At 42.9% G+C, this 27,623-nt stretch overlaps 1 protein-coding gene across 2 annotated transcripts in view; it reads left to right on the forward strand.

The window, feature by feature from the left end:
- The window catches only part of LOC139370539 (striatin-like), a 71,786-nt gene that overhangs the window by 19,994 nt on the left and 24,169 nt on the right, over nt 1-27,623 (forward strand). For both annotated transcript variants that reach the window (XM_071110097.1, XM_071110098.1), the window contains exons 2-4: nt 13,811-13,914; nt 19,786-19,862; nt 22,905-22,986. In XM_071110097.1, the coding sequence (XP_070966198.1) occupies nt 13,811-13,914; nt 19,786-19,862; nt 22,905-22,986 (263 nt within the window). The remainder of the gene's footprint in view (nt 1-13,810; nt 13,915-19,785; nt 19,863-22,904; nt 22,987-27,623) is intronic.

The raw sequence follows: 27,623 nt of genomic DNA on the forward strand, positions 1-27,623 counted from the left end.
AGACATAGCCTGTACAAGTCCCCTGGGGCTAAGAGAGATTTTTCAGGAATACATTTTCCTACTTTAAGAGCATAGCTATATGTTTTTACTCATGGGTGTGGGGAGATGTGGTACTTTCTGGATAATATATCTCTCCATTTAGAGGACCCTCTTGGTAGACCACCCCCAGAGGAAAAAGTTTAATATAACACTTTTTAGGAGCAGTAAACTCGGTTTCTTAATTTAAGTCTAATGTAGAGGTCGACCGATTAATTGGAATGGCCGATTAATTGGGGCCGATTTCAAGTTTTCATAACAATCGGAAAATTTGTATTTTTGGGCGCCGATTTCCGATTTATATATAATAAAAAAATGCTTTAGACCTTTTTTATTTAACTAGGCAAGTCAGTTAAGAACACATTCTTATTTTCAATGACTGCCTAGGAGCTGTGGGTTAACTGCCTTGTTCAGGGACAGAACGACAGATTTTCACCTTGTCAGCTCAGGGGTTCCAATCTTGCAACCGCACAGTTAACTAGTCCAACGCTCTAACCATTGCACTCCACGAGTAGCCTGCCTGTTACACAAATGCAGTAGAAGCCAAGGTAAATTGCTAGCTAGCATTAAACTTATCTTATAAAAAAACTATCAATCATAATCACTAGTTATAACTACTAATCCAGTTTAGCAGGCAATATTAACCAGGTGAAATTGTGTCATTTCTCTTGCGTTCATTGCATGCAGAGTCAGGGTATATGCAACAGTTTGAGCTGCCTGGCTAATTGCGAAATAATTTGCCAGAATTTTACATAATTATGACATACATTGAAGGTTTTGCAATGTAACAAGAATATTTAGACTTATGGATGCCACCCGTTAGATAAAATACAGAACGGTTCCGTATTTCACTGAAATAATAAACGTTTTGTTTTCTAAATGATAGTTTCCAGATTCGATCATATTAATGATCAAAGGCTCGTATTTCTGTGTGTTATTATGTTATAATTGAGTCTGATTTGATAGAGCAGTCTGCAGCAGGCCCGTAATCATTCATTCAAACAGCACTTTTGTGCGTTTTGCCAGCAGCTCTTCGCAAGCACAGCGCTGTTTATGACTTCAAGCCTATCAGCCTAATGGCTGGTGAACCAATGTGAAATGGCTAGCTAGTTAGCTGGGTGTGTGCTAATACTGTTTCAAACGTCACTCGCTTTTAGATTTGGAGTAGTTAATCCCCTTGCGCTGCTAGTGTTGCTGCTTTTGTGGAGCGATGGATAACGATGCTTCGAGTGTGGCTGTTGCCGATGTGTTCCTGATTCGAGCCCAGGTAGGGGCGAGGAGGGGGACGGAAGCTATACTGTAACACTGGCAATACTATAGTGCCTATAAGAACATCCAATAGTCAAAGGTATATGAAATACAAATGATATAGAGAGAAATAGTCCTATAAATACTATATTAACTACAACCTAAAACCTCTTACATTGGAATATTGAAGTCTCATGTTAAAAGGAACCACCAACTTTCATATGTTCTCATGTTCTGAGCAAGGAACTTAAACGTTAGCTTTTTTACATGACACATATTTTACATGGCACATATTACTTTCTTCTCCAACACTTTGTTTTTGCATTATTTAAACCAAATTGAACATGTTTCATTATTTATTTGAGGCTACATTGATTTGATTGATGTTTTATATTAAGTTAAAATAAGTGTTAATTCAGTATTGTTGTAATTGTCATTATCACAAATAAAAAAAAATCGGCTGATTAATCGGTATCGGCTTTTTTGGTCTTCCAATAATCGGTATCAGTATCGGCGTTGAAAAAAATCATAATCGGTCGACCTCTAGTCTAACGTATTAATCAAGAAGAAGAAGGCCTTAGGATGGCTTTTTCTCTAGTCACTTGAAAATAACTAGAATACTAAGGTCTCAACAAATGGGCTTCCTGAATCCATACAGAGCAGAAGCATGTGCCCAAGGATTTAATGTTCTGGGTTACTGTTTTCTAGCAAAGTCGTCTAACTAGATCAGTGACTCAACTATGACATAATGAGATATTTTTGAATCTGTTTCTGTATCGAGTTGTTCCTAGTGCAGGGGTGATGGAGAGACGGTGGCTCATCATTGGAAGACCTGCTCTCTGCCCGTTTGCCTTGTGCCTCTGCCTCGACCAGAAAACCGTGCCAGTTGCCTTGGTAACCTTGCACATTAGACTGCCAGAGAGGCAGGCTTAGCGTCATCATGTGGGTGAAGTTGAAATTTGGGCCCTTTTTCTATTAGTGGATGAAGCATCATACACAGAGAACGTTAGGAACACCTGCTCTTTCCATGACAGACTGACCAGGTGAACGCTATGATCCCTTATTGATGTCACTTGTTAAATCCACTTCAATTAGTGGAGATGAAGGGAAGGAGACTGGTTAATGAAGGATTTTTAAGCCTTGAGGCAATTGAGACATGGACTGTGTATGTGTGCCATTCAGAGGGTGAATGGGCAAGACAAAAGATGTGCCTTTGAACGGGGCATGGTAGTTGGTGCCAGGCGCATCGGTTTGAGTGTGTCAAGAACTGCAACGCTGATGGGTTTTTCACTCAACAGTTTCCCCATGTGTATCAAGAATGGTCTACCACCCAAAGGAAATCCAGCCATCTTGACACAACTGTGGGAAGCATTGGCATCAACATAGGTCAGCATCCCTGTGGAACGCTTTTGACATCTTGTAGACTCCATGCCCTGACTCATTGAGGCTGTTCTGAGGGCAAAAGGGGGTGCAACTCAATATTAAGAAGGTGTTCCTAATGTTTTGTACACTATATAAACATTGTATAAGAACATTTCTATAAACTGGGGGATGATCAGAATTATTAGCTGTGCAATGTTTCTGAGCAGCCATGGTTACTGGCAAGAAGCTGTAACATCACAAGACTCACTAACTGCATAATGGCTATAGGATATTGTTTTATTTCTCACAATAGTTGCTCAATATAATGTTGAAAGAGCTCACTTTTCCTGAAAGTAATGTGCCAATCATTACTGTCTTTTTCTATATAATTTGGAATTCACTATGCCTAGAAAGCCTTTGGGTGACTAGTACAGTTTGCCCCCCGAAAAATCATTCACTTAGCATTTTTCAGTCGAAGCACGTAATCGCCTGGAAATGCACTTTGACAACGGATCAGTGTGCTCAAAGGCACAGCAGATTCCCTCTAGTTAAATCACTGCTGGATAATCAGGGCCCGAGCTTAGAATTTAAGAAAAAGTCTGAGCAAACGCACACATTTGCACTAGCACACACAAACATGTATGCATGCACACACACACGCACACGCGCAGGCTTGCTTTCTCTCGCTCACATAGTCAAAACACGTCAGTTGGCCAAGTCATTTTCCCGTACACAAACAAATTTGAGAAGCCAAGTATAAGGAAAAAGTGGGGGAAGATTATGACAAAATTAGCCTTAGGATAAGTCCTACTGTGACATCGCTCCAGAGGCCTCTGCTGGGGTCAGCATCCTACCTAACTGCGCTAACCGCTGTGGCCCATGCAGGCTTTCACTGAGCTGTTGGCCCTCGCTGTACAGCATCAAACCATGCTGGGGTGAACAAAACGTGAAAGCTCCCGTCTTGAGCGATGATGGTCCGGGAAGAATGATGCACTGTCGTTAAGAGGTGATGACCGTAACTCCTCCTACTGACTTCAACTGGGTTCCTAACTGCATAATAATTCATTAGAATTGATTGGATTTATATAGTGCTTCTCCAGAGCTGAAAGCACTTTACATAGTAAGGGTGGGGATACTCCCATCACCCACCACACAGAAAATCAATGAGTTTAGTTGAAACGGTGACTTGAAATGAGAGCGGGTAATGCAGCTACGTTAGAGGTTACGTGGAGTGGCTAACGCTCCGTCTTGAGGAGTTGTTTAACAAGGGAAATTGACAGTGACTGCTTGGAGAAAGGAAAAGCAGGGCATTGTTGCATTCTGGGCCGTGTCCATGGGGCTAAGGAGGGTGGGTGGTGGGTAGGGGTGGCATTCCCCGCTGCGGTTTGTGTTTGGATGCGAGTGAGCTGGCCGCATCATACCGCTCCATTTGGAAACTGTGGGTGTCTCGCAAACAAAAACTGGCAGCAAGAGAGAGGAGCTTCAGGCAATGGAAGATGAGTGTACTCTTAAGCGTAGAGGATACTGGAGAAGAGAAGCGTAGGAGCAGATATTGGGGAAAGGGAGCAAAGCATACGGGGAAAATGTTGTTTATACAAAAGCTGAATCGCAATGCCTATGGCAGGTACAGTACTTTTACCCACCGGTACACCTCAGTATGTCATGTTGACGCAACACTGTCACTTTTATAATGTGTTATTGGCCCATATGCTCCAACCAATCCAGCCTCTCCTTACTATCTGGTCCTGTGTGGCTCAGTTGGTAGAGCTTGGCGCTTGCAATGCCAGGATTATGGGTTCGATTCCCGGGGCCACCAATATGTCTATTGTATGCACACATGACTTAGTTGCTTTGGATGAAAGCGTCTGCTAAATGGCATTTTACTAGAATGTGTTCGCTGGCGCAGAATTGCATAGGCGCTTAAGTCCCTTTTTAGCCGCTATATTAAGATCATTCACATTTTTTTTTTTTCCCACAGCTAAGCTAGTGTCGTATGTCACATCAGTCAGTGAACACCATTTTGACATGTCACTTTTGAAGTTAAATTGGATCAACAGACTGAGAATTTGAAGCTGTCTCTCATTAACGAGTCACGAGTGCGCAGTCAGCGCACGTCCTCGACGAGTGGAGCCAGCCCGGGTTTTAGATATGTGGAATCCCCCCTCCTCCTTTTCCCAGGTGGCTTGTGCTATCTGGGATGCCTAGAATCAGGCCAGAAGTCTTAAAGCAAGAGATGGAGAAGCGGAGAGACTGCAAAAGATCAAGAGAAAGAGATCGAGGGAGAGAGTTGGGGAAAGAGACAGAGAGGGCTGACTTGAGATACGCGGAGATGGGGAGAGACCGAGTGAGCCAGGCGGATAGAGAAAGATAGAAACGGAATGGCTAAAGAGTGAGACAGAGAGGGAAAGCGAGTGGGAGAGGGCGGGATCCAGAGACACGCTGGGAGACCGAGAGAGTGGGAAAGAGTGGTAGATTGGGAAAGAGTGGTAGAGAGAAAGAGGAAGGCTCAGTCTGGCTTGACACTGACCAGGGCAGACATTTATCACCTAATTAACAAGAGTCTCGTCTGCATTCTCACCACCATGCCAGCAAAGACGGGGGTATGTGGGGACTCAGCCGCGCAGGCTAAATATACACTAGCCTCAGTGCTTTAGAGGCATGACCCTGGCACAAATATAGCCTGGTCCCAAATCAGTTTGTTCCAAGTTGGCCAGACAGCACAAACAAATATCTGGGATCAGGCTAGTGTGAACAGGGCTCTGCTCAGGATATGATTCATGGCATGTTGCATCATAACATTGAGTTCAAGGTAAAATGTTAGAAGTTAGATTAAATAAAATAAAAGTGTGTTTGTCACATGCGCCGAAATACAACAGGTAGACCTTACTGTGAAATGCTTACTTACAAGCCCTTAACTCTATTTCTGGAACTGCATTGCTGGTTAATAAAATATTTAAATAAACTAAAGTAAAAAAAATACAAATAAAATCAAGTAACACAAGAAAATGACAGTGGTCCTCTGTACAAGAGGTACCGGTACCGAGTCAATGTGCGGGGGTACAGGTTATTCGAGGTAATTTGTAGCTGTAGGTAGGGATAAAGTGATTATGGATAGATAATAAGCAGCGGGAAGCAGCAGTGTCAATGTAAATAGTCCGGGTTGCAGTTTTTGATGAATTGTTCAGCTGTCTTATGGCTTGGGGGTAGAAGCTGTGTCGTGGAAATTCTAATAAACCTCTAGGTGATTTGTTGAGAGTTCAACGAGCGGATTTGAGCCACAGCATTTTATAGCAAAGTACATCTTCCTGAATGTTCTGGACAAACATATGTATGGAATGGGTCACAAGTTTAGGACTCGTATGAAAGATACTAATAATTCACAGCAGACCGTATCTGCTGTAAAGACGGTAGAAACCAGGATCTGGCCCCCAAAACAAAGTTCCTCTCATAATTATCCATACTGGAGCCCTCTCCACCCGGGTACCTCAGTACAGAAACACCAACTCATGCTGGTCTTGTTAGGTTTATCACCCAAGGCAGTGTAAATCTTCTGTCAGAATTAAGCCCCCAGAGACCCATTCTCAGAACACACACAGATTAGTGTTCTAAGAACCCCCTATTCTATTGCATGGAACAACCATTTGATGCAATTACAGTATTATAACAATCTTGCAATTTTGCTCTCACAGCTGTTAAGAAGCGTTTTAGTCCTAGACTTGGTGCTACAGTCCCGCCTTGCCGTGCAGTAGCAGAAAAAACAGTCTATGGCTTGGGTGACTGGAGTCTTTGGCAATTTTTGGGGGCCTTCCTCTGACACCGCCTAGTATATAGGTCCTGGCAGGAAGCTTGGCCCCAGTGATATACTGGGCTAACTGCACTACCCTCTGTAGCGCCTTACAGAGCAGTTGCCATACCAGGCTTAATGATGGTGTTGGAGTCGTGCTTGGCCACGCTGTCGTGGGTGAACAGGGAGTGGAGTTCTAAGCACGCACCCCAGTGGGGCCCCCGTATTGAGGATCAGCGTGGCAGATGTGTTGTTGCCTACCCTTACCACCTGGGGGCAGCCCATCCCGAAGTCCAGGATCCAGTTGCAGAGTGAGGTGTTTAGTCCCAGGGTCCTTTGCTTAGTGATGAGCTCTGTGGGCACTATGGTGTTGAATGCTGAGCTGTAGTCAATGAACAGCATTCTCAAATAGGTGTTCCATTTGTCCAGGTGGGAAAGGTGGCTCTGTTTGGGCGGTATGCGAATTGGAGTGGGTCTAGGGTTTCCGGGATGATGATATTGATGTAATCCATGGCCAGCCTTTCAAAGCACTTCATGGCTACAGACATGAGTGCTACTGAGCGTTGTCATTTATGCAGGTTACCTTGGCTTTCATGGGCACAGGGACAATGGTGGTCTGCTTGAAACATGTAGGTATTAGAATTGGTCAGGGAGAGGTTAAAAATGTCAGTGAAGACACTTGCAATTTGGTCCATGCATGCTCTGAGTACGAGTCCTGGTAATCCGTCTGCGGCCTTGTGAATGTTGACCTGTTTAAAGGTCTTCCTCACATTGGCTACGGAGAGCGTGATCACACAGTCGTCCGGAACATTTGGTGCTCTCATGCATGCTTCAGTGTTACTTGCATTTAGTTCGTCTTGTAGGCTAGTGTAACTGTGCAGCTCGCGGCTGCGTTTCCCTTAGTAGTACGCAATAGTTTGCATGTCCTTCCACATCTGACGAGCATCAGAGCCAATATAGTAGGATTCAATCTTAGTCCTCTATTGACGGTTTGATGGTTCATCTGTGGGCATAGGGGAATGTCTTATAAACATCCAAATTAGTGTCCCGCTCATTGAAAGCGGCAGCATTAGCCTTTAACTCAGGATGTTGCCTGTAATCCATAGCTTCTGGTTGGGATCTATATGTATGGTCACTGTTGGGACGACGTTGGCTATGCACTTATCGATGACGCCGTTGACTGAGGTAGTATACTCCTCAATGCCATTGGATGAATCCCGGAACATATTCCAGTCTGTGCTAGCAAAATAGTCCTGTAGTATAGCATCCGCGTCATCTGACCTCTTCTGTATTGAGTGAGTCACTGGTATTTATGTCTTGATTACTAAATATTGGTTTGTTGTGTGCACACCCACACACAGGCTATATTTGCCCTGTTAACTGAAGGTGTACCCGGCCACCCGAGCCACGACCAACTAGAAGGCGGAGACAGTACTGGTGCATCAAAGCTGGGACCGAGAGACTGGGAAACGGCTTCTATCTCCAGGCCATCAGACTGTTAAACAGTCACCACTAGCTGACCTCCGCCCAGTACTCTGCCCTGAACATTAGTCATTGTTTCTAGCCGGCTACCGCCCGGTTACTCTAACCCTGCACCTTAGAGACGGCTGCCCTATGTACATAATCATTGAAACTGGTCACTTGCATAATGTTTACACACTGTTTTACCCACATTGCATTTGGAAGTTTTCAGATCCCTGAATTTTTTCCACTGCCGTATTCTAAAATGTATAAAAAAATATATATCCTCATCAATCTACACACAATACCCCGTAATGGCGAAGCAAAAATGGGTTTTTAGACATTTTTGCAAATTTTTTACAAATAAACATACCTTATTTACATAAGTATTCAGACCCTTTGCTATGAGACTCGAAATTGAGCTCCGGTGCATCCTGTCTATTGATCATCCTTGATGTTTCTACAACTTGGAGTCCACCTGTGGTAAATTCAATTGATTGGACATGATTTGGAAAGGCACACACCTGTCTATATAAGGTCCCACAGTTGACAGTGCGTGTCAGAGAAAAAAAACATGCCATGCCTCTACTGTTCGTAGAGCTCCGAGACAGGATTGTGTCGAGGCACAGAGCTGGGGACGGGTTTGAAGGTTCAGCATTGAAGGTTTCCAAGAACACAGTGGCCTCCATCATTCTTAAATGTAATACGTTTGGAACCACCAAGACTTCCTAGAGCTGGCTTCCCGGCCAAACTGAGAAATCGGGGGAGTCGGGGGAGAAGGGCCTTGGTCAAGGAGGTTACCAATCACCCAATGGTCACTCTGACAGAGCTCAAGAGTTCCTCTGTGGAGATGGAAGAACCTTCCAGAAGGACAACCATCTCTGCAGCACTCCACCAATCAGGCCTTTATGGTAGAGTCGCCAGACTGAAGCAACTCCTCAGTAAAAGGCACATGACCGCCTGCTTGGAGTTTGCCTAAAGGCACCTAAAAACTCTCAGACTGTGAGAAACAAGATTCTCTGGTCTGATGAACTAAGATTGAACTCTTTGGCCTGAATGCTAAGCGTCAAGTCTGGAGGAAACCTGGCACCATCCCTACGGTGTAGCATGGGGGTGGCAGCATCCATGGTGTGGGGATGTTTTTCAGGGACTGGGATACTTGTCAGGATCGAGGGAAAGATGAATGAAGCAAAGTGCAGAGATCCTTGATGAAAACCTGCAGAGTGCTCAGGACCTCAGACTGGGGTGAAGGTTCACTTTCCAACAGGACAACAACCCTAAGCACACAGCGAAGATAATGCAGGAGTGGCTTTGGGCCAAGTCTCTGAATGTCCTCGAGTGGCCCTGCCAGAGCCCGGACTTGCACCCGATCGAACATTTCTGGAGAGACCTGAAAATAGCTGTGCAGCGACGCTCCCCATCCAACCTGACAGAGCTTGAAATGATCTGCAGAGAAGAATGGGAGAAACTCTCCAAATACAGGTATGCCAAGCTTGTAGCGTCATACCCAAGAAGACTCGAGGCTGTAATCACTGCCAAAGGTGCTTCAACAAAGTACTGAGTAAAGGGTCTGAGTACTTATGTAAATGTGATATTTCAGTGTTTTTATTTGTATTAAATTTGCAAATATTTCAAGGGTTTAGATTGAAGGGGAAAAAACAATTTAATCCATTTTTAGAATAAGGGTGTAACTTAAAAAAAGTTTAAACTTTCCGAATGCACTATATATACCGTATTCTAGTCATGACTCATCCTGTATAACTGCTGCTGGTCACACCTTTTTCTATTCATGTCCTTACACACCATTACATGTACAGCATATACAGTACCAGTCACACACCTAGTCTTTTCTTTTTACTATTTTCTACATTGTAGAATAATAGTGGACACATGAAAACTATGAAATAACACATATGGAATCATATAGTAACCAAAAAAGTGTTAAAGTGTTATACATTTTATATTTGAGATTCTTCAAAGTAGCCACCCTTAACTTCTTATGGCTGCAGGGGCAATATTGAGTAGCTTGGATGAAATGTGCCCATTTGTGCTTTTTGTGACTCCTCTCTTTGGCTGGAAAAAGGCTGTGTTTTTCTGTGAGTTGGTGGTGACCTAACATAATCGTTTGTGGTGCTTTCGCTGTAAAGCCAATTTAAAATCAGACACTGTGGTAGGATTAACAACAAGATTACCTTTTAAAACGGTATAAGATACATGTATGTTTGAGGAATTTTAATTATGAGATTTCTGTTGTTTTGAATTTGGCGCCCTGCACTTTCACACAAACCTCAGATTTCTCACTTCCTGGTTGGATTTTCTTCTCAGGTTTTTGCCTGCCATATGAGTTCTGTTATACTCACAGACATCATTCAAACAGTTTTAGAAACTTCATTGATTTCTATCCAATTCTACTAATTATATGCATATTCTAGCTTTTAGGCCTGAGTAGCAGGCAGTTTACTCTGGGCACCTTTTTATCCAAGCTACTCAATACTGCCCCCCAGTCCCAAAGAAGTTAAGACATGAATGTCAGTCAATCCGGAAATATTTCAAGAACTTTGAAAGTTTCTCCCAGTGCAGTCGCAAAAACCATCTAGCGCTATGATAAAACTGTCTCTCATGAGGACCACCACAAGACCCAGAGTTAACTCTGCTGCAGAGGATAGGTTCATCAGTGTTAACAGAAATTGCAGCCCAAATAAGTGCTTCACAGAGTTCAAGTGACAGACACATCTCAACATCAACTGTTCAGAGGAGACTACGTGAATCAGGCATTCATGGTCGAATTGCTGCAAAGAAACTACTACTAAAGGACACCAATAAGAAGATACTTGCTTGGGCCATAAAACACGAGCAATGGACATTAGACCAGTCTGTTGAGTCCAGATTTTTGGTTCCAACCGCCGTGTCTTTGAAACGCAGAGGTGGTGAACAAATAATCTCTGCATGTGTGGTTCCCACCATGAAGAATGGAGGAGGTGTGATGGTGTGCTTTGCTGGTGATACTAAGTGATTTGTTTGGAATTCAAGGCACACCTAACTAGCATGGCTACCACAGCATTCTGCAGAGATACGCCATCCCATCTGGGTTGTGCTTAGTTGGACTATGATTTATTTTTCAGCAGGACAATGACTCAACACACCTGTGTAAGGGCTATTTGACCAAGAATGAGAGTGATGGAGTGCTGCATCAGATTACCTGGCCTCCACAATCAGCTGACCTCAACCCAATTGGGATGAGTTGCACTGCAGAGTGTAGCAGCCAACAAGTGCTCAGCATATGTGGGAACTCCTTCAAGGCTGTTGGAAAAGCATTCCAGGTGAAGCTGGTTGAGAGAATGCCAAGAGTGTGCAAAGCTGTCATCAAAGCAAAGGGTGGCTACTTTGAAAAATCTCAAATATATTTTGTTATATATATTATTTGTTTAACACTTTTTTGGTTTCTACATGAGTCTATATGTGTTATTTCATATCAATTGATGTCTTCACTATTATTCTACAGTGTATAAAATAGTAAAATAAAGAAAAACCCTTGAATGAGTAGCTGTTCTAAAACTTTTGACCAGGAGTGTATGTTTTGGAAAATCTCTTATAAAATAGGTTAAAGTTATGTATAGTAACCCTAGGTAAAATAGTAAAAAATGGCAACTTCGCAGAAAGTGTTAAACTGTCAAGAGGAGTAAAACAAGTGTCCAAACTTTTGACTGGTACTGTACATAAACAAAACTGACAATGCCAATCCCTAAAAAATAAAGAAATTAAGAAATATATCAGAACAAGCAATGTCAGATGGGAATACAAACAAACAAACATCTGCAAATCTGTGTTATTGACCAATAAATGTCTGCTTTGAATGTACAGCGTAACATATTTGAGTGAGGCTAACTCATATTAGTTAAGCTAAAATCAGGCTAGTTCATTGATCTGAGCATATGTTTTAGTATACAAGTTTGCTAAATGTGTTCTATTGGCTGAATGTGATTCTTGGTACAGATTTGTAGCATGTTAACTCATGTTGAGTAAGTTTAAATCAAATCGGGCCATTGATAGGCTAATATTTAGACTTCGCTAGTTAACGTTTGTAGCTAGTGTTCAGAGAATTTACTCTAATAATCCAGCCTGAGAATAAAGTTGCAAAACTCAAGACCATTCAACCCCACAAAGGCCTAATTTAAAGTTTAGTTTAAATGTTTTTGCTGTTACTCAAAATACATCAATTATGAACTCTACAAAGTCTAAATGGCTTAGAAGGACGCATAGTCTGACCTGGTTTGAGTTTTTGGACCATAGGCGGCTGGTTTTGGCCGAAGTGCTTGGTATGTCAGGGCATTCCGGTGTTCATGGGTTACGTGGGGGTTACACCCTGCGGTTCTCTACAAACCAACAGGAATGTCTGGAGAGACAAGTAGATGGCCATTTTGGAGATGAATAGCACAGATACCATGGTCAACCCTTGCCATCAGCAACTGGGTAACTGGAGTTCACTGTAGATGTTGGGGAGTGTAAAGGTCATTCTGATTTTGGTTTGGAGTGAGGTTTTTACGAGACAGGGTTTGATCAGTGTGTGTAGTATACTGTGTGTGTGTGTGTGTAGTATACTGTGTGTGTGTAGTATACTGTGTGTGTGTGTGTAGTATACTGTGTGTGTGTGTGTGTGTGTGTGTAGTATACTGTGTGTGTGTTTGTAGTATACTGTGTGTGTAGTATACTGTGTGTGTGTGCGTGCAGTATACTGTGTGTTTTGTAGCCTATTATATACAGTCTCACTTCAACTGAAGTGTTAAATAGGCCTATTATTCTAATTAGAGACATTTTCTACTAATTCAAAGTTATTACTAATTAATAACATTAAGTATTTAAAGCAACTTTCATTTTGTTGTACAATATACAGAGAAGAAAATAGGCTGTTTTGGGGGGTGCGAGCGTGGGTGGAGGTATCTTATTTTGCTCAGTATTGCGATACGGCCCGATTCTAGTCCTAGAAGACAGTGTGTGTGTGTGTGTGTGTGTGTGTGTTTGTGTGTGTGTGTTATTGGGGAGAAAACAATTACTTTTTTGTGTTTATCCTTAATCGTATTAGTTGCAATTTAGAGTTCTGTCCCTGTGTGGCCTGGCACAATTAGCCCGTTCACCCCAGTGACGGATCAGTTCTGCCTATCCTAACCTTAACTATTACGAGGGGATAAACAAGACTATTTAAATGCAACTTTCACAAACACCCATTCAGTGAGTCCATCAGTCAACCATATGTCACGAATCAGCTGACCAGCTACGATGCCTGGAAACAGTTAAAATAATCCAGATCAAAACAAACAGGAAATGTATCACAGTTGAGTAGCCTATGACTTGTGTTCGTCCCAAATGGCACCCTATTCCGTATATAGTGCACTTAAGCCCTACGGGTCTTGGTCAAAAGTAGTACACTATAAGGAATAGGGTGCCATTTGTGTCAGACTGTTGAGATTGTGGACGTTGTCAGCTTTAAAGCCACAATCAGCACAACTAAATGAGCACCTAGCTAAATAATGTGCAGGTATGTCTCTTCTTTTGCTCTTCTTTTGCTGGTCTTTGTTTCACCCTGCTCCTGTGGACTTTTGTTTGACGTGTGTCCACTTTGTTTGTACTGATGGCTTTACGTACCTTCTTTTGTCTCTCCTGGTCTAATGTTCACCTTGAGTTAAACACCTACAGTCACTGCTGCTACTACTGCTGCTACTGCTACTGCACTACTACTGGTACTACTGTATTACAACTACTCAACTACTACTGTAGTACTACTCTACTGCAACTGTACTACTCCCCTACTACTGTACTACTAACATTACCATTGCAATCACTACTACTTACACTGCCATAAAAAGATGCAAACACACACATTTTTCTTCAGGAAATTGACCTTTTCGCTTTTCTTTCCTCCAGGCCCAGATAGCCTTCCTGCAGGGCGAGAGAAAGGGCCAGGAGAACCTGAAGAAAGACCTGGTCAGGAGGATCAAGATGCTGGAGTACGCCCTCAAACAGGAGAGGTGAGGACCACATTACACTAAACTACACCACACCTTCATTCTTTACGCTAGGGATGGGCAACTCGCGGGGCTTTGGTTCTAAGGGGGCTGAGTCAGTGTCTGCTGGTTGATTTTTGTCTTTTGCCCACACTTGTACCCTTTTCACACTATCATGCTGAACCGTACTATGCTGGCTTGAGTATTTCCCTTACACATTGTCCTGTGCAGTACTGTTCCAGAACTGCGGTGGATACGTAACCAGGTCAGCGCAGTACAGGTCAACTTGGCTCAATTCAGCTCAGTAGTGTGAAGGGAGTGCCAGTTTCCCAGGTCGAAATCAGATGAAAACCAGCAGACACTCAGAATGCCTCCAAAACTGGAGTCACTCATCCCTGCTACATGCTGTCCCGAATATGTCAACAAACTGCATGCCAAACAAAAGTGCGTTGTAGGTGCGTTGTAATTTTTTAAGCATGTAGCAGCGGTACGCTAGCTATGATCCAATATATTTTTATAGACCTAAAATCTCAAGGGGTGGCCTCCCGGGTGGCGCAGTGGTCTAGGGCACTGTGCCACCAGAGACTCTGGGTTCGCGCCCAGGCTCTGTCGCAGCCGGCCGCGACCGGGAGGTCCGTGGGGCGACGCACAATTGGCCTAGCGTCATCCGGGTTAGGGAGGGTTTGGCCGGTAGGGATATCCTTGTCTTATCGCGCACCAGCAACTCCTGTGGCGGGCCGGGCGCAGCGCGCGCTAACCAGGTCGCCAGGTGCACAGTGTTTCCTCCGACACATTGGTGCGGCTGGCTTCCGGATTGGATGCGCGGTGTGTTAAGAAGCAGTGCGGCATGGTTGTGTTTCGGAGGACGCATGGCTTTCGACCTTTGTCTCTCCCGAGCCCGTACTGGAGTTGTAGCGATGAGACAAGATAGTAACTACTAACAATTGGATACCACGAAAAGGGGGTAAAATACAACAACAACAAAAAAAAACTCCAGGGGGACTCATCTCTCACTCAATATTTTTCTCCACAACAAAAGCCTGCTATACTGTAAATTGATGTCTTACTGGAGGGAAATCCATCACGGTGGTTTCTCAGGACCAGAATAGAGACACTGCCCAGTAGCGCACACACACTGTGGAAATATTAGCATTGGGACATTACTATTTTATCCCATCACATACTGTGCCTTCAGAATGTATTCAAACCCCTTGACTTTTTCAACATGTTGTTGTGTTAAAATTGATTAAATTGAGACTGGGAACAATGAATGGAGCCAAATACAGGGAAACCATTGAGAACCTGCTTCAGAGTGCAAATGACCTTAGACTGGGGTGAAGATTTACTTTCCAACCCGACAATGACCCCAAACATACAGCCAAAGCAACGCTGGGATGGCTTCAGAACCAAGAATGTGAAAGTCCTTGAGTGTTCCAGCCATTGCCCTGACTTGAATCCCATTTGAAAATCTGTGGAAAGACTTGAAGATTGCTGTTCACCACTGCTCCCCATCTAATCTAACAGATCTCTACAAAATCTGCAAGGAAGAATAGGAGAAAATCCTCAAATCCAGATCAGCTTTGACTCAAGACGACTCAAAGTTGCTGCCAAAGGTGTTTCTACAAATTATTGACTCTGGTGTGAATACTTATTTAAATGAGATATTTCTATATTTTATTTTCAATACATTTCTAAAAGCATCTTTTCATTTATCATTTTGGGCTATTGTGTTGTAGATGGGGGTGAGAAATTATATTTAATCCATTTTGAATTCAGGCTGTAACTAACTCAACAAATTATGGAATAAGTCAAAGGGTATGAATACATTATGAAGGCACTGTACCATACAAACAGGATAACCTGCTGCTCATGCACACTTACACATGTACACACACACACACTTAAACACACACTCACGCCCTGTGGTGCCATATCGTGACCCCTTGTCCCCTACACAGGATTATGTCCCATGTTAAAGACGCACACATACATTGTGGGAAAACGCAGCACCGAGGCGGCGCCCTGTCCCCTATAACAACATTCCCACGGTCATGTGCTGCTCACACCTTATCATGGGTAATGCAGCATGGCGTCACACCCCTATTCCACCATATAATTGTATGTAGCACATTTAGAATAATTTAATAGGATCTTTCTCTGTTACACACTACTAGGCGACCTGCGGATTAGACTAGACTGACTACATGGGAGACTGACTGGTCATGTGGTTTGGATGGCTAAAACCTAGCCTGGAACTCTCATATGCTCTGTTTCCTTTTGAATTCCAGGCTAGGAAGGAATCACTGGTGAAACAGAATATGCCAGTTTGGAGTCCAGGCTAGCTAGAGCCTCACTCTGTCTTAAACCTACAGAGTCTGGTAGGGTGGATGAAGGAATGAAGATAACCTGAATGACATGGTCTTTCTGAGAACCTCCGCCACTCGCCGCCATGTGATTATAGCCTCGGAACAAAATGTTCCCGGCAACTCCACGTCACTCAGCTACCCTTTTCTTGCTCACGTTCACGGTCTCATTCTCTCTTGTTCTCATTCTGTTTCTCTTTCTGTCCTTATCACTCGCTCTCTCTCTTCTTGTCCATCCTTTCCCCTCTCTGACCTTGCCCGTCTCCCGTCTGTTTCACTTTCTCTGCCCTCTTTTCCTCGCCTTTCTGTTCTCCATCTCTTCCCTTTTGCACACTTTCCTTTTCTCTCCCTCACTCCCACTCTCTCTCCCTCTTTTTCTCTCGCTCGCTCCCACTCAATTGAGCATGAGTCATTCTGCATCGTTCTGCGTTCCGACTGGTATTATATGTTTCTGTTTTTGCCTTTCCATGTAGGAGAAACCTTGAGCATCCAACCTTCAGTCTATTTGAAATCAAACGGTCTGTCCGTTGATATTGGAACGCTAACATTTCATTGTGCATCTGTATCAGTTTGCACCTACTGTGCGTAGTGTTGGCATTTATTGATTTATGCCGAAATACTTCTTCAGTTGTGTCATTTCCTTCATCAGCATTCGACACTAAAATGAAAGAACTAGAGTTTAAAAAAGAATGACTAGTTTGAGAGAAGCATCCACAATATTACGTTCACCCGTGTAGAAATCAGTGCAGATGGAGGAGATGAGATGAGTCGCGGAAACTACATTAGACTACTATTATCCACTCCTGTAGCCTGGTCCAAGATCTGTTTGTGCTGTTTTGCCAACTCCTATGGTCACTGTCATGTCAAATCATGGGAGTTGGCAAGACTGCACAAACAGATCTGGGACTGGGCTATAACCCCTAGACTGTGGCAAAGTCAAGGTCTGCGTCCCAAATGGCACCCTATTCCTTACATTGTGCATTACTTTTGACCAGTATCCTAAGGGCCCTGGTCAAAAGTAGTACACTAGGGATTAGGGTGCCATTTGGGATGCAGGCAAGGTCACCCCCATGGTTTGCAAGAAGGGTTTATTTTTAGTTGTCCCCCACAATGAAATCGGGGAGGGGACTGTGGATGTGTGTCCGTCCGTTAGTCACATGCGATATCTCAGACAGCACTAGCCCGATTTTGACGAAACGGGTAATGATCCATCACCCCGTTTGACCTATAGTCATGCAATTTGCTACATTGGTCCCACCTCACAAGGAACAAATTTGCCTCAGGGACCCATAAGGTCTGCCATGACGGATGTTCCGCCATTTTGAATTTTGTGAAAAACACTTAACGCTGCTCTTCTGGCACCGAATGACCGATCTGTAGGAAACTTGATATGTGGCATCTATGGACAAAGGCATAGAATATATGTTTTGTTAGGTTGTTATGAGTGTACTGATAAGTAGATAACTGTGAGGGGGGAAAAACTTGATCGGAGTTGTGCTTGTTGTTCACACGCGTATCTGCCCTGTCATTGGCTAGAATGGTCCCACCTGATCTTGCCTCTTCCTGACTGCCTTCTAGTCTGAGTACCAGTCTCTTTAGCTAACATTCCACTTCATGCCACTCCTTGTCATTGCCAAAGAGACTGCCTTTTCGGCGATCTCTATGTTCAATATGCGCTGGATTTACGACGGAGTAGCTCATTGGTTGTTGTTCACTCCACATGTTTCCATGACAACATGTGGAGCCTCAAATAGTCAAAAACAAACATTTAGCTGTTAGCTGGGCAAGTTGTTGTATAAGACGTTTTGTGGTTGGAATTGCAGTCTTTGGCACATGACATGGGGTACAGGGAGTGGATTAGCTCAAGAGACTGGTACACCGGCTAACTGCCTTCCATTTTTTTTCAAGACATTTATATTCATTGTTAGAGCAGCCACTTAAGTATCTGGTCGATATAATGGATCATCTGTGGTCACACAAGATAATTTAAACAAACCAACAAATGAAATGCAACATCGCGAGACCTCCGGGAAGGCTTGCGAACCAGACTAGGTAGACCAGGTCGGGGTTTGGGAAGTCAATGAGAGAAGTGAAATGTTTTATTTAATTTTTTAATCTAAAGGCACAACCTAGATTTAAGCCAATGTCTTAACTATTTGAACATGTTATTTATTATACTAACGTTGTGAAAGTGACAAACTGACAAGTTTTTATTTTGGTCGAAAACTACTTTATATGGAAGGAGTGCGTTTGATTTGACGGCGTGCACTTGCGCAGTTCGGCGCGAGATGACTGTTAGACCCGGTGACGTGTTTCTGCGGCTGAGCTTAGCTATCCAACTTCGCCATGACATTGTCTACTAGTGTGATCGGGGATTTCTATACAGTATTTGACAACTTTTTGGGGAGTGCTCTTGTTTTGGATGACATCTGGTGCTCTCCGGGGTGAAGTTTCTCCTAGGTAAAGATCTAGGCTAATCTTCCCCTCCCCCAATCCTTACCTTAATCATTAGTGGGGGAAGTGCAAATGTGACCCAAGATCAGCATCTTGTTTTGAATGACCTCTCCTGATAGTACTGTTACTGACCTTTTTAGTTTTTGGGGCTGACAATTAGTGATGATGATAAGAATCACTGGAAATGAGCATAAGCTAGGGTGTGATGCACTTGACTGTTTTACATTCAATGTGTCAATTATTTAATTATAAATCCCTATGTAAACGATTTGAAAAACAAATGAGTTCAATTATGATGATGATATTGATGAGGACAATGATGATGGTGGTGAAGTGATCCATCATCCCCTCAGTGTCTTATCCTCTTATAGAATTACAAGCACTCCACTCACCTAATCCTCTCTCCTCGTGGCCTTTGTTTGTAGTGATTTAGATGTTTGAGTGACGTCAAGTCGCAGTCTAGCTAAGCCAGTTTAAGTTTACATTTAAGTGCATCTTCCTTCACAAGACAGCACCCATCCAGGGCCTGAATTCATGAAGCCTATCATAGTAGGAGTGCTGATCTGGGATCAGTTTTGTGTTTTAGATTATAAGGAATGGACAGGGCAAGGACTTGATCCTAGATCAACACTCGTACTCTGAGACGCTTTATGAGTAAAGACCAAGATATCACACACTCCTCTGGCCGACCTATAACATATGTAGTATATAGTTTGTGTGCTATTTGGGCATGGAAGGAAAACAACTCAAATGGTTTAATATCCACCATTTAGGTTTAGATTTAATATCAACCCAGTGAATTAACAAATGCATTTCTTACCCCAGCCCTTGCGTAGCATCCCTCCCACCTGTTCTTAATATAATATATGCCATTTACAAGACACTTCTTCAAATGTATGTGTGAAGCCAGTTAATTTACAGATACAGATACAATCAACAGTGAGATGGTTATCTTCTGTTAGATCATTAATGAGCTGTTAAATCACTGTGGCTGCCTTGTCATTAAAGCTTTTTATTTATCTCTTTCTCCTCTCTCTCTCTTTATCCCTCTATTTTTCTCTTTTCCTTTCACCCTCAGGTCAAAATACCACAAACTCAAATATGGAACAGAGTTGAACCAAGGAGACATGAAACCTCCCAGCTACGATGATTCTGGTAAATCTAAATGTATGGATTATGTGAAGGAAATGCTATAACCACTCCACAGCCACATCTAGCTAAGTGGATGGGTCACTGTTGTCTTGACAAGTACACATATTCATGAAATACAGTAGATGGCTGTAATCGCCCCCAGACATACCTGGCTGACCTGGCTACATTGATGGGTCATGTAATCAGCTGGCGACGTGGAGTCTTTTTGTTTAGACATGTAGGTAGCTAGCTAAACAATGAACCAGAATAATCTCAACTCCTACTACTACCAATACAAACATTGTCATAGCTGTAGTATGAATCTGCAGGTAGCTAAAGAGCTAACCAACTAGGTTCAATGTTAGCTAGCTAACATTAGGCTATAACTAGCAATGCAAATGGATTTCTGATTTGAGTAATATTACTACACTAATCATGTTAGCCAGCAAGCTAACGTTCGCTAGCTAGCAAACAGTACACTTTAACTTGCAATGAAAATGACTTTCTGACTAAATTAGAAACATAATATCTGAAAATGTAGTTAGACTCTTACCTGTATACATGGATGAACTCTTCACGACAAACTGGAACCATTTAACTCTGTTTTGTTTGTAGCTACATTTTGTTTGGCCAGTGTTGTCGAGTCACTCTGGTTCACACTGACCGTGGCATGTGCAGAAAGTAGCCCATCACTTTTTCCAACTGATCTGTCGATAGCGCCTGTTAAATTCAGGGCATCAATGTTGTTGAGAAAAGTATCAAAACTTTTGTGGTTCTCAATGGCTAACGTTATATCTTTCAAAAATGCCGCAGTAGAAATGATTATCAACACATACTGAGCAGTTCATGTAATAGACAGAAGCATGCTACATGGCAGACCAATCCAAACTCATCTCCCGGCATGTCCGGCACATGCATAATCTCAGCCAATCATGGCTAGCGGGAAGGTTACTGTCATTTTCTGTGGCCAAACCAACTAGGCTCGTAATTTTAACAATTTTATGTTTAGGGCCCTATGAAATCAGTTATTTATTTTTTCCCAAATTCATTTTTTTCTGTCTGAATTCTGTGTTTTACGATTTACACTAATTTTATCATCAGAAAGAGTGTCTAATAATTTGAAATTAATAAAACGTTAACAATTTAATAAGATATAACAGTAAATTTGTAATGATGCAACACAACATTGCACTGTTTTTTTATCAAGGCAAGTGCTTCAATACAGAGTTCTACTAAGTGTTTCATTATAAATGAATAAAAGTAATGTAAGAATCTAGGCGACAAGCAACAGGCAAAACCTAGAGTTATACTTATGTAAAAATAAAAAAATGTTGTGCTTCACATAATTGTTTCATTATAAATACTAAAACAGTATATATTCATGCAATAATGCAGCAATAGGCAAAACCTATGGAACTACCTTATGAGCTCCTATGTCTGTCCATTGTATGTTTTCCATCTATCACGGACCTCTCCATTGAAGTACATGATTGTCAGCCTCTTTGTGTTGAGCTCGGTGAGTGCCTTCCGCTTGTTTGTGAGTAGAGTGTTGCATTTGCTGAAACTCCTCTCACAGTCGACTGAGCTGACTGGGAAGTAGATGTAGGGCACAGCCACTTCTGCAACTCTTGGGAATCTCTCACTCAGGCCCCTCCAGTAATCAGCAAGCTCCAAAGCAGGTGAGGGCTCACTGGACACACAGTGCTGATAGGCAATCCATTATTCACTGAGCTCTGTTGATTGGCTTGCCATGGGTTTCAGTTGTGTAGGCTTCAATCTTCTTTTCCATTGCTGGACCTCTCTGGCTGGATGTGTGTCCCAGTGCTTTGAGAACTTTGTGAAGGCCAAGTGGATGCATCATGGAGTTGGTCAAGCACCTCCCTCCTCTCTCCAATCCCCATCTTTCTCAGTAGCTCGTCTGTTTTGGCACCATACCCACATGTTTTTGCCGTTCCATTCACTCGGCAAGATCCTACAATCCTCCAATTGTATGCAGACACTGCTGTGGGACGGTGGGTTCCTTCCAGGATTGACAGAGCTGTCACCAGAAGAGAATTTGAAGAATCATTTGAAGAGACGTGCTCTGGCTAACACGGAGCTTTTCCTTGTTCTTCACATGGGCTTTGGACCTTAAGTGGTGATCATACGTATTTTTACAGGTCCAATTTTTATTTTATTTTACCTTTATTTAACTAGGCAAGTCAGTTAAGAACAAATTCTTGTTTTCAATGATGGCCTAGGAACAGTCAATAGTATGTTCACATAATTTGCAAAACAGCTTGACTCATAATAGTCCTTTGGGTATTGCTCAGCTTTGAATTTAGGGGTTAGCATCACATTTTCGACAACGACTTCGACATGTTTCTCAAAATGACAGCCAAGTTGTGAGGTAAAGGTCTCACGCACGACCCCCCCCCCCCCGGAATTATTTCCCTAGGCCTAATTGTCTGTAATTTTACAATTATGAAATCATATAGTTTACTACAATAATTAGGCCTACTTTGGATTTGCTTTAAGCAATTTCAGCCAAATTATAGAAAATTCTGCAATATTACATATTTACAGTTGATTCCATTTTTATTACCAAATTCCGCGATTCCATCCGTTTTCCACATCGCGGAAAACATAGGGCCCTATATTTGTATTTACGGATGGAATACAAGTTTGTTATTAAAGCGCATGAAGGCCTTTCTGCCAAAAAATCCCACATTTTCATTAAAAAAATCATGTTTATGTTCAAATGGCTCTCCTGTGAAGTAGTGACGTGCGACATATGCCTAGTTTCCTGAAACGAGTCACATTTGTGCTTGTCAAATGTCACAATACTGACATGTTTTGTTCAGATGTACTTTATGTATTCTGATAGGTCAGGACACATGGTGCAATCCAGGTTAGACTATGTTTCAATTGGAATTTTGGAATGAAATTGAATGCAGCACAAATACTGTATGTCAGTCCATGCTTCAAGACTGTGAGTGGGAGCCTTAATAACACGGTGCATCTCTCTCTGTGTCTGTCTGTCTCTGTCTGTGTGTCTCATTCTTGTTTCCCCTCTCTCTCCATCAGATGAAGGGAATGAAAACGAGGTCCCGAGCCCCCCCAACAGTAGTCAGCTGGGTTGGAAACAGGGACGGCAGCTACTCAGACAGTGAGTGCAACACGCACACCTTTTTTGTCTTAATTGTGCCCTATGGCTGTACACTTTTAACTTTGAGACCTGGTGGCCTTCTGATTTGATGGAAATCCACTACATTAGGTACTTACACTGAACAAAAATATAAACGCAACTTGTAAGGTTTTGGTCCCATGTTTCATGAGCTGAAATACAAGATCCCCTACATTTACCATACACAGAAAAAGCGTATTTACATGTACAATGTATTTACATCCCTGTTAGTGACCATTTCTCCTTTGCCGAGATAATCAAATCAAATGTATTTATATAGTCCTTCGTACATCAGCTGATATCTCAAAAGTGCTGTACAGAAACCCAGCCTAAAACCCCAAACAGCAAGCAATGCGGGTGTTGAAGCACGGTGGCTAGGAAAAACTCCCTAGAAAGGCCAAAACCTAGGAAGAAACCTAGAGAGGAACCAGGCTATGTGGGGTGGCCAGTCCTCTTCTGGCTGTGCCGGGTGGAGATTATAACAGAACATGGCCAAGATGTTCAAATGTTCATAAATGACCAGCATGGTCAATTAATAGGTCTGGGACAGGTAGCACGTCCGGTGAACAGGTCAGGATTCCATAGCCGCAGGCAGAACAGTTGAAACTGGAGCAGCAGCACGGCCAGGTGGACTGGGGACAGCAAGGAGTCATCATGCCAGGTAGTCCTGAGGCATGGTCCTACGGCTCAGGTCCTCCGAGAGAGAGAAAGAAAGAGAGAATTAGAGAGAGCATACTTAAATTCACACAGGACACCGGATAAGACAGGAGAAGTACTCCAGATATAACAAACTGACCCTAGCCCCCAGACACATAAACTACTGCAGCATAAATACTGAAGGCAGGAGGGGTCAGGAGACACCGTGGCCCCATCCGATGATACCCCTGGACAGGGCCAAACAGGAAGGAAATAACCCCACCCACTTTGCCAAAGCACAGCCCCCACACCACTAGAGGGATAACTTCAACCACCAACTTACCATCCTGAGGCAAGGCCGAGTATAGCCCACAAAGATCTCCGCCACGGCACAACCGTGTTGTGCCCACAATCCATCCACCTGACCGGTGTGGCATATAAATAAGCTGATTAAACAGCATGATCATTATACAGGTGCACCGTAAGCTAGGGACAATAAAAAAAAGGCCACTTTAAAATGTGTAGTTTTGTCACATCACAATGCCTCAGATGTCTCAAGTTTTGAGGGAGCATGCAATTGTCATGCTGACTGCAGGACTGTCCACCAGAGCTGCTGCCAGATGATTGAATGTTAATTTCTATCCGTTGTTTTAAAGAATATGGCAGTACATCCAACCAGCCTCACAACTGCAGACCACGGTATGGCATTGTGTGGGTGAGCGGTTTGCTGATGTCAATGTTGTGAACAGAGTGCCCCATGGTGGCGGTGCGGTTATGTATGGGCAGGCATAAGCTACGGACAACCAACACAATTGCATTTTATCATTGGCAATTTGAATGCACAGAGATACCGTGACGAGATCCTGAGTTCTATTGTCGTGCCATTCATCCGCCGCCATCAACTTATGTTTCAGCATGATAATGCACAACGGCCCCACGTCGCAAGGATCTGTACACAATTTCTAGAAGCTGAAAATGTCCCAGTTCTTTCCTGGTCTGCATATTCACCAGACATGTCACCCGTTGAGCATGTTTGGGATGCTCTGGATCGACGTGTTTGACAGCGTGTTCCAGTTCCAGCCAATATCCAGCAATGTCGCACAGCCATTGAAGAGGAGTGGGACAACATTCCACAGGCCACAATCAACAGCCTGATCAACTATGCGAAGGAGATGTCACACTGCATGAGGCAAATGGTGGTCACGTTGTTGCATGGTGCGTTTGTTTTTGTTCAGTATAATTGTTACCCAGAAACAATTTGGTATTGATATAGACATGGTTGCATTGGGCCTTTTTAAATGCAATCATTTATAATCTATTTAGCAGTGTGTTTTTATGTCTGTGCAGCTGTGTGAAACTCTCCAGCTTGTCATTTCTAGCTGGGAGATGTGTGTGTTCTGCATCTGGGTTGTCACAACAACCACTGACTCAGTAGGGAAGGCCTCTGGGAGTGGTTTACTGTATGCCACCGGACTGTCTGTGTGTGCTTGTGTTTCTATTGACCATCTGTGTGTGTGTGGCTATAGTCACAGGGCACCACCATCGGCTGCAAGTGTCTGTTTTAAGACAAAAAGCCATCAAAGGGAGAAAAATCTTCTGAATGGAGATTAAGAGCCTCGGTATGAATAGAATAAGGGAGTAATCCCACTGAGACTGGTGGGACGTGTGGATCGCACACACAGAGACCTTTAGAGCAACACACACACAGTAAAATACGCGCGCACACTTAGACACATGCTCACACCCACAGTCTGAGACACATACATACACAAAGACTGACTGACACACACATGCAGACACACACACACTCACATACTGTGTGTTACTCCTATCATGTGAATGCAAAGGGGTGTGAAAGCTATTAAAGGTTTGTGCTTTGGTGCCCTCTGGGTGTCAAAAGTAGTCAGGACGTAGAATGAGCGAAAGGGGGATACAGAGAGAGTGTGCATGCTTGTATGTGTGCAGGCTTGTGTGCACGGCTTGTGTCTGTGTGCGTGCGTGCGCGCACGGCTTGTGTCTGTGTGCGTGCATGCGCGCGGGCTCGTGTCTGTGTGCGTGCGTGCGCACGGACCTGTGTGCGTCTGTGTGTGCGTGCTTGTGTCTATGCTTGCTTGCGTGCGAGTGTGTGTGTGTGTGTGCATGCACAAGTGGGCGTGGGCGTTGTCGTGGAAATTCAGTACTGAGAGATTTGGTCATTTCTTCAAACAATCATCTTTATTTAATATCGATTCATTATTGCAATAGGGAGGCTGGTCAACCCCCCCCCCCCCCCCCCAGTGTTGGACAGAGTAACCTAACCTTTACACAAATGCAGCGTTCTATATATAACTGACACTAACAATGCTCAGTCATGGTTGGTTCAAACCCCCTCATGCAGATTGGGGCATCATATGCCACTCTGGGTTCATCCTGTTGTTATCTGCACATGGGTTGTTGTCTTATCCCCACTCTGGCTTAGTTTCCCAGATGCAAGGATGATTTTGAGACAATGAGGGATTGTTCTACTCCTAAGATATCTCTAGTAAAACACATTCTTGTCTATGTAATGCAGTTTTTGACTAATTTGTCAGCTCAAGCCATCTCCAGTGACCATACTGAGCTGCAGGAAACTAGTGGAAACCATCTCTTTACAGAAACACAGGATTAAACACAACAGAAATGTCCTATTTAATTATTAATTGCTAACTATTAATATCAAACAAACCAGGTAAATATGTGATGTTTCTATCATATTCCCCCATTTTGAGAATTCTCTCAACTTAACCTTTAAGGTTTAAAAATACATTTTTTCCGTTTAGTGCCTAATGAACATGACCCAGGACAAGCATCATGATCCCACTGTGTATGAGGCATCGCCTATGGAATCTATGGTGCCATTAGCATAAACCTCCTGAGGTTTATTTAAATTTTATTTAACCTTTATTTAACTAGGCAAGTCAGTTAAGAACAAATTCTTATTTACTTTGACAGTGGGATAACTGCCTTGTTCAGGGGTAGAACGATAGATTTTTACCTTGTCAGCTCGGGGATTCGATCTAGCAACCTTTCGGTTACTGGCCCAACACTCTAACCACTAGGCTACCTGCTGCCCCATTATAATTAAACATTTCAATTTGTTAATGAATATAAATCAAATAGATTAGGATCAGTTTCACTCTCAGGATCAGAGTTCACCCCTCCATTCACCAAGGCATGCTGAGAATAGTCTCAACATAGTACATAACTTCTTTACCAATGTCATCATTAGCATAAGAATAATAAAAACAATCGATCAATAAAACATTAATTGCTCCACTCATATAGTTTTTAACATACTAAAACTTACTCAAATAAATCATTCAGTTTCCAAATAATAATTCAAAACCCAATTAATTCTCAAACCAAAATTTTGAATGGCCTTGCTCAGTGATTCACATTGATTCTAACACTCAAAATTAAAACCGGCAATTTAACATTCATCAACACTGGCAAAATGTACATTTATATTACTAGACCATATATTATACTAATAATTCTAGTATTAAGTTTCTCGTCAGGGTTATAATTGCAGGTCAGTATCTCAATGCATTCTTAGCCTAAATTTCTATAAATGTAGCAGTGTATAAAACTCAATCAACCTGATACCCCAAAATAACAATTTCAGACAAGTCTAAATCAATTACGGGCACAGTTGACCAACCCCCTTCCTATCCCGGCACTCAATCTTCTGGCATTTCTTCTTCAGATAGCTTCAACTGGATAGCTTCAACTGGATACTGTACACCAGTTTCTCGCTCGGACTCGGTCTCTCGATAGAAGTGGTGCAGGACAGGGCCGTAGTGAACGCCATTTCTTGAGCCGGTTAGAGGGGGTTTTGAGGTCCACACCCTGTTTGGTCAAATTCCCTTCCGTACATCTAGCTGCCATCTGTAGTCACAATCCAGAATCTTGAGAAAGGACAGATCAAAAAAACTGTTTACAGATGAAGTCGGAAGTTTACATAC

This window comes from Oncorhynchus clarkii, chromosome 17 (genome assembly GCF_045791955.1).
Source record: "Oncorhynchus clarkii lewisi isolate Uvic-CL-2024 chromosome 17, UVic_Ocla_1.0, whole genome shotgun sequence".
Lineage (NCBI taxonomy): Eukaryota > Metazoa > Chordata > Actinopteri > Salmoniformes > Salmonidae > Oncorhynchus > Oncorhynchus clarkii.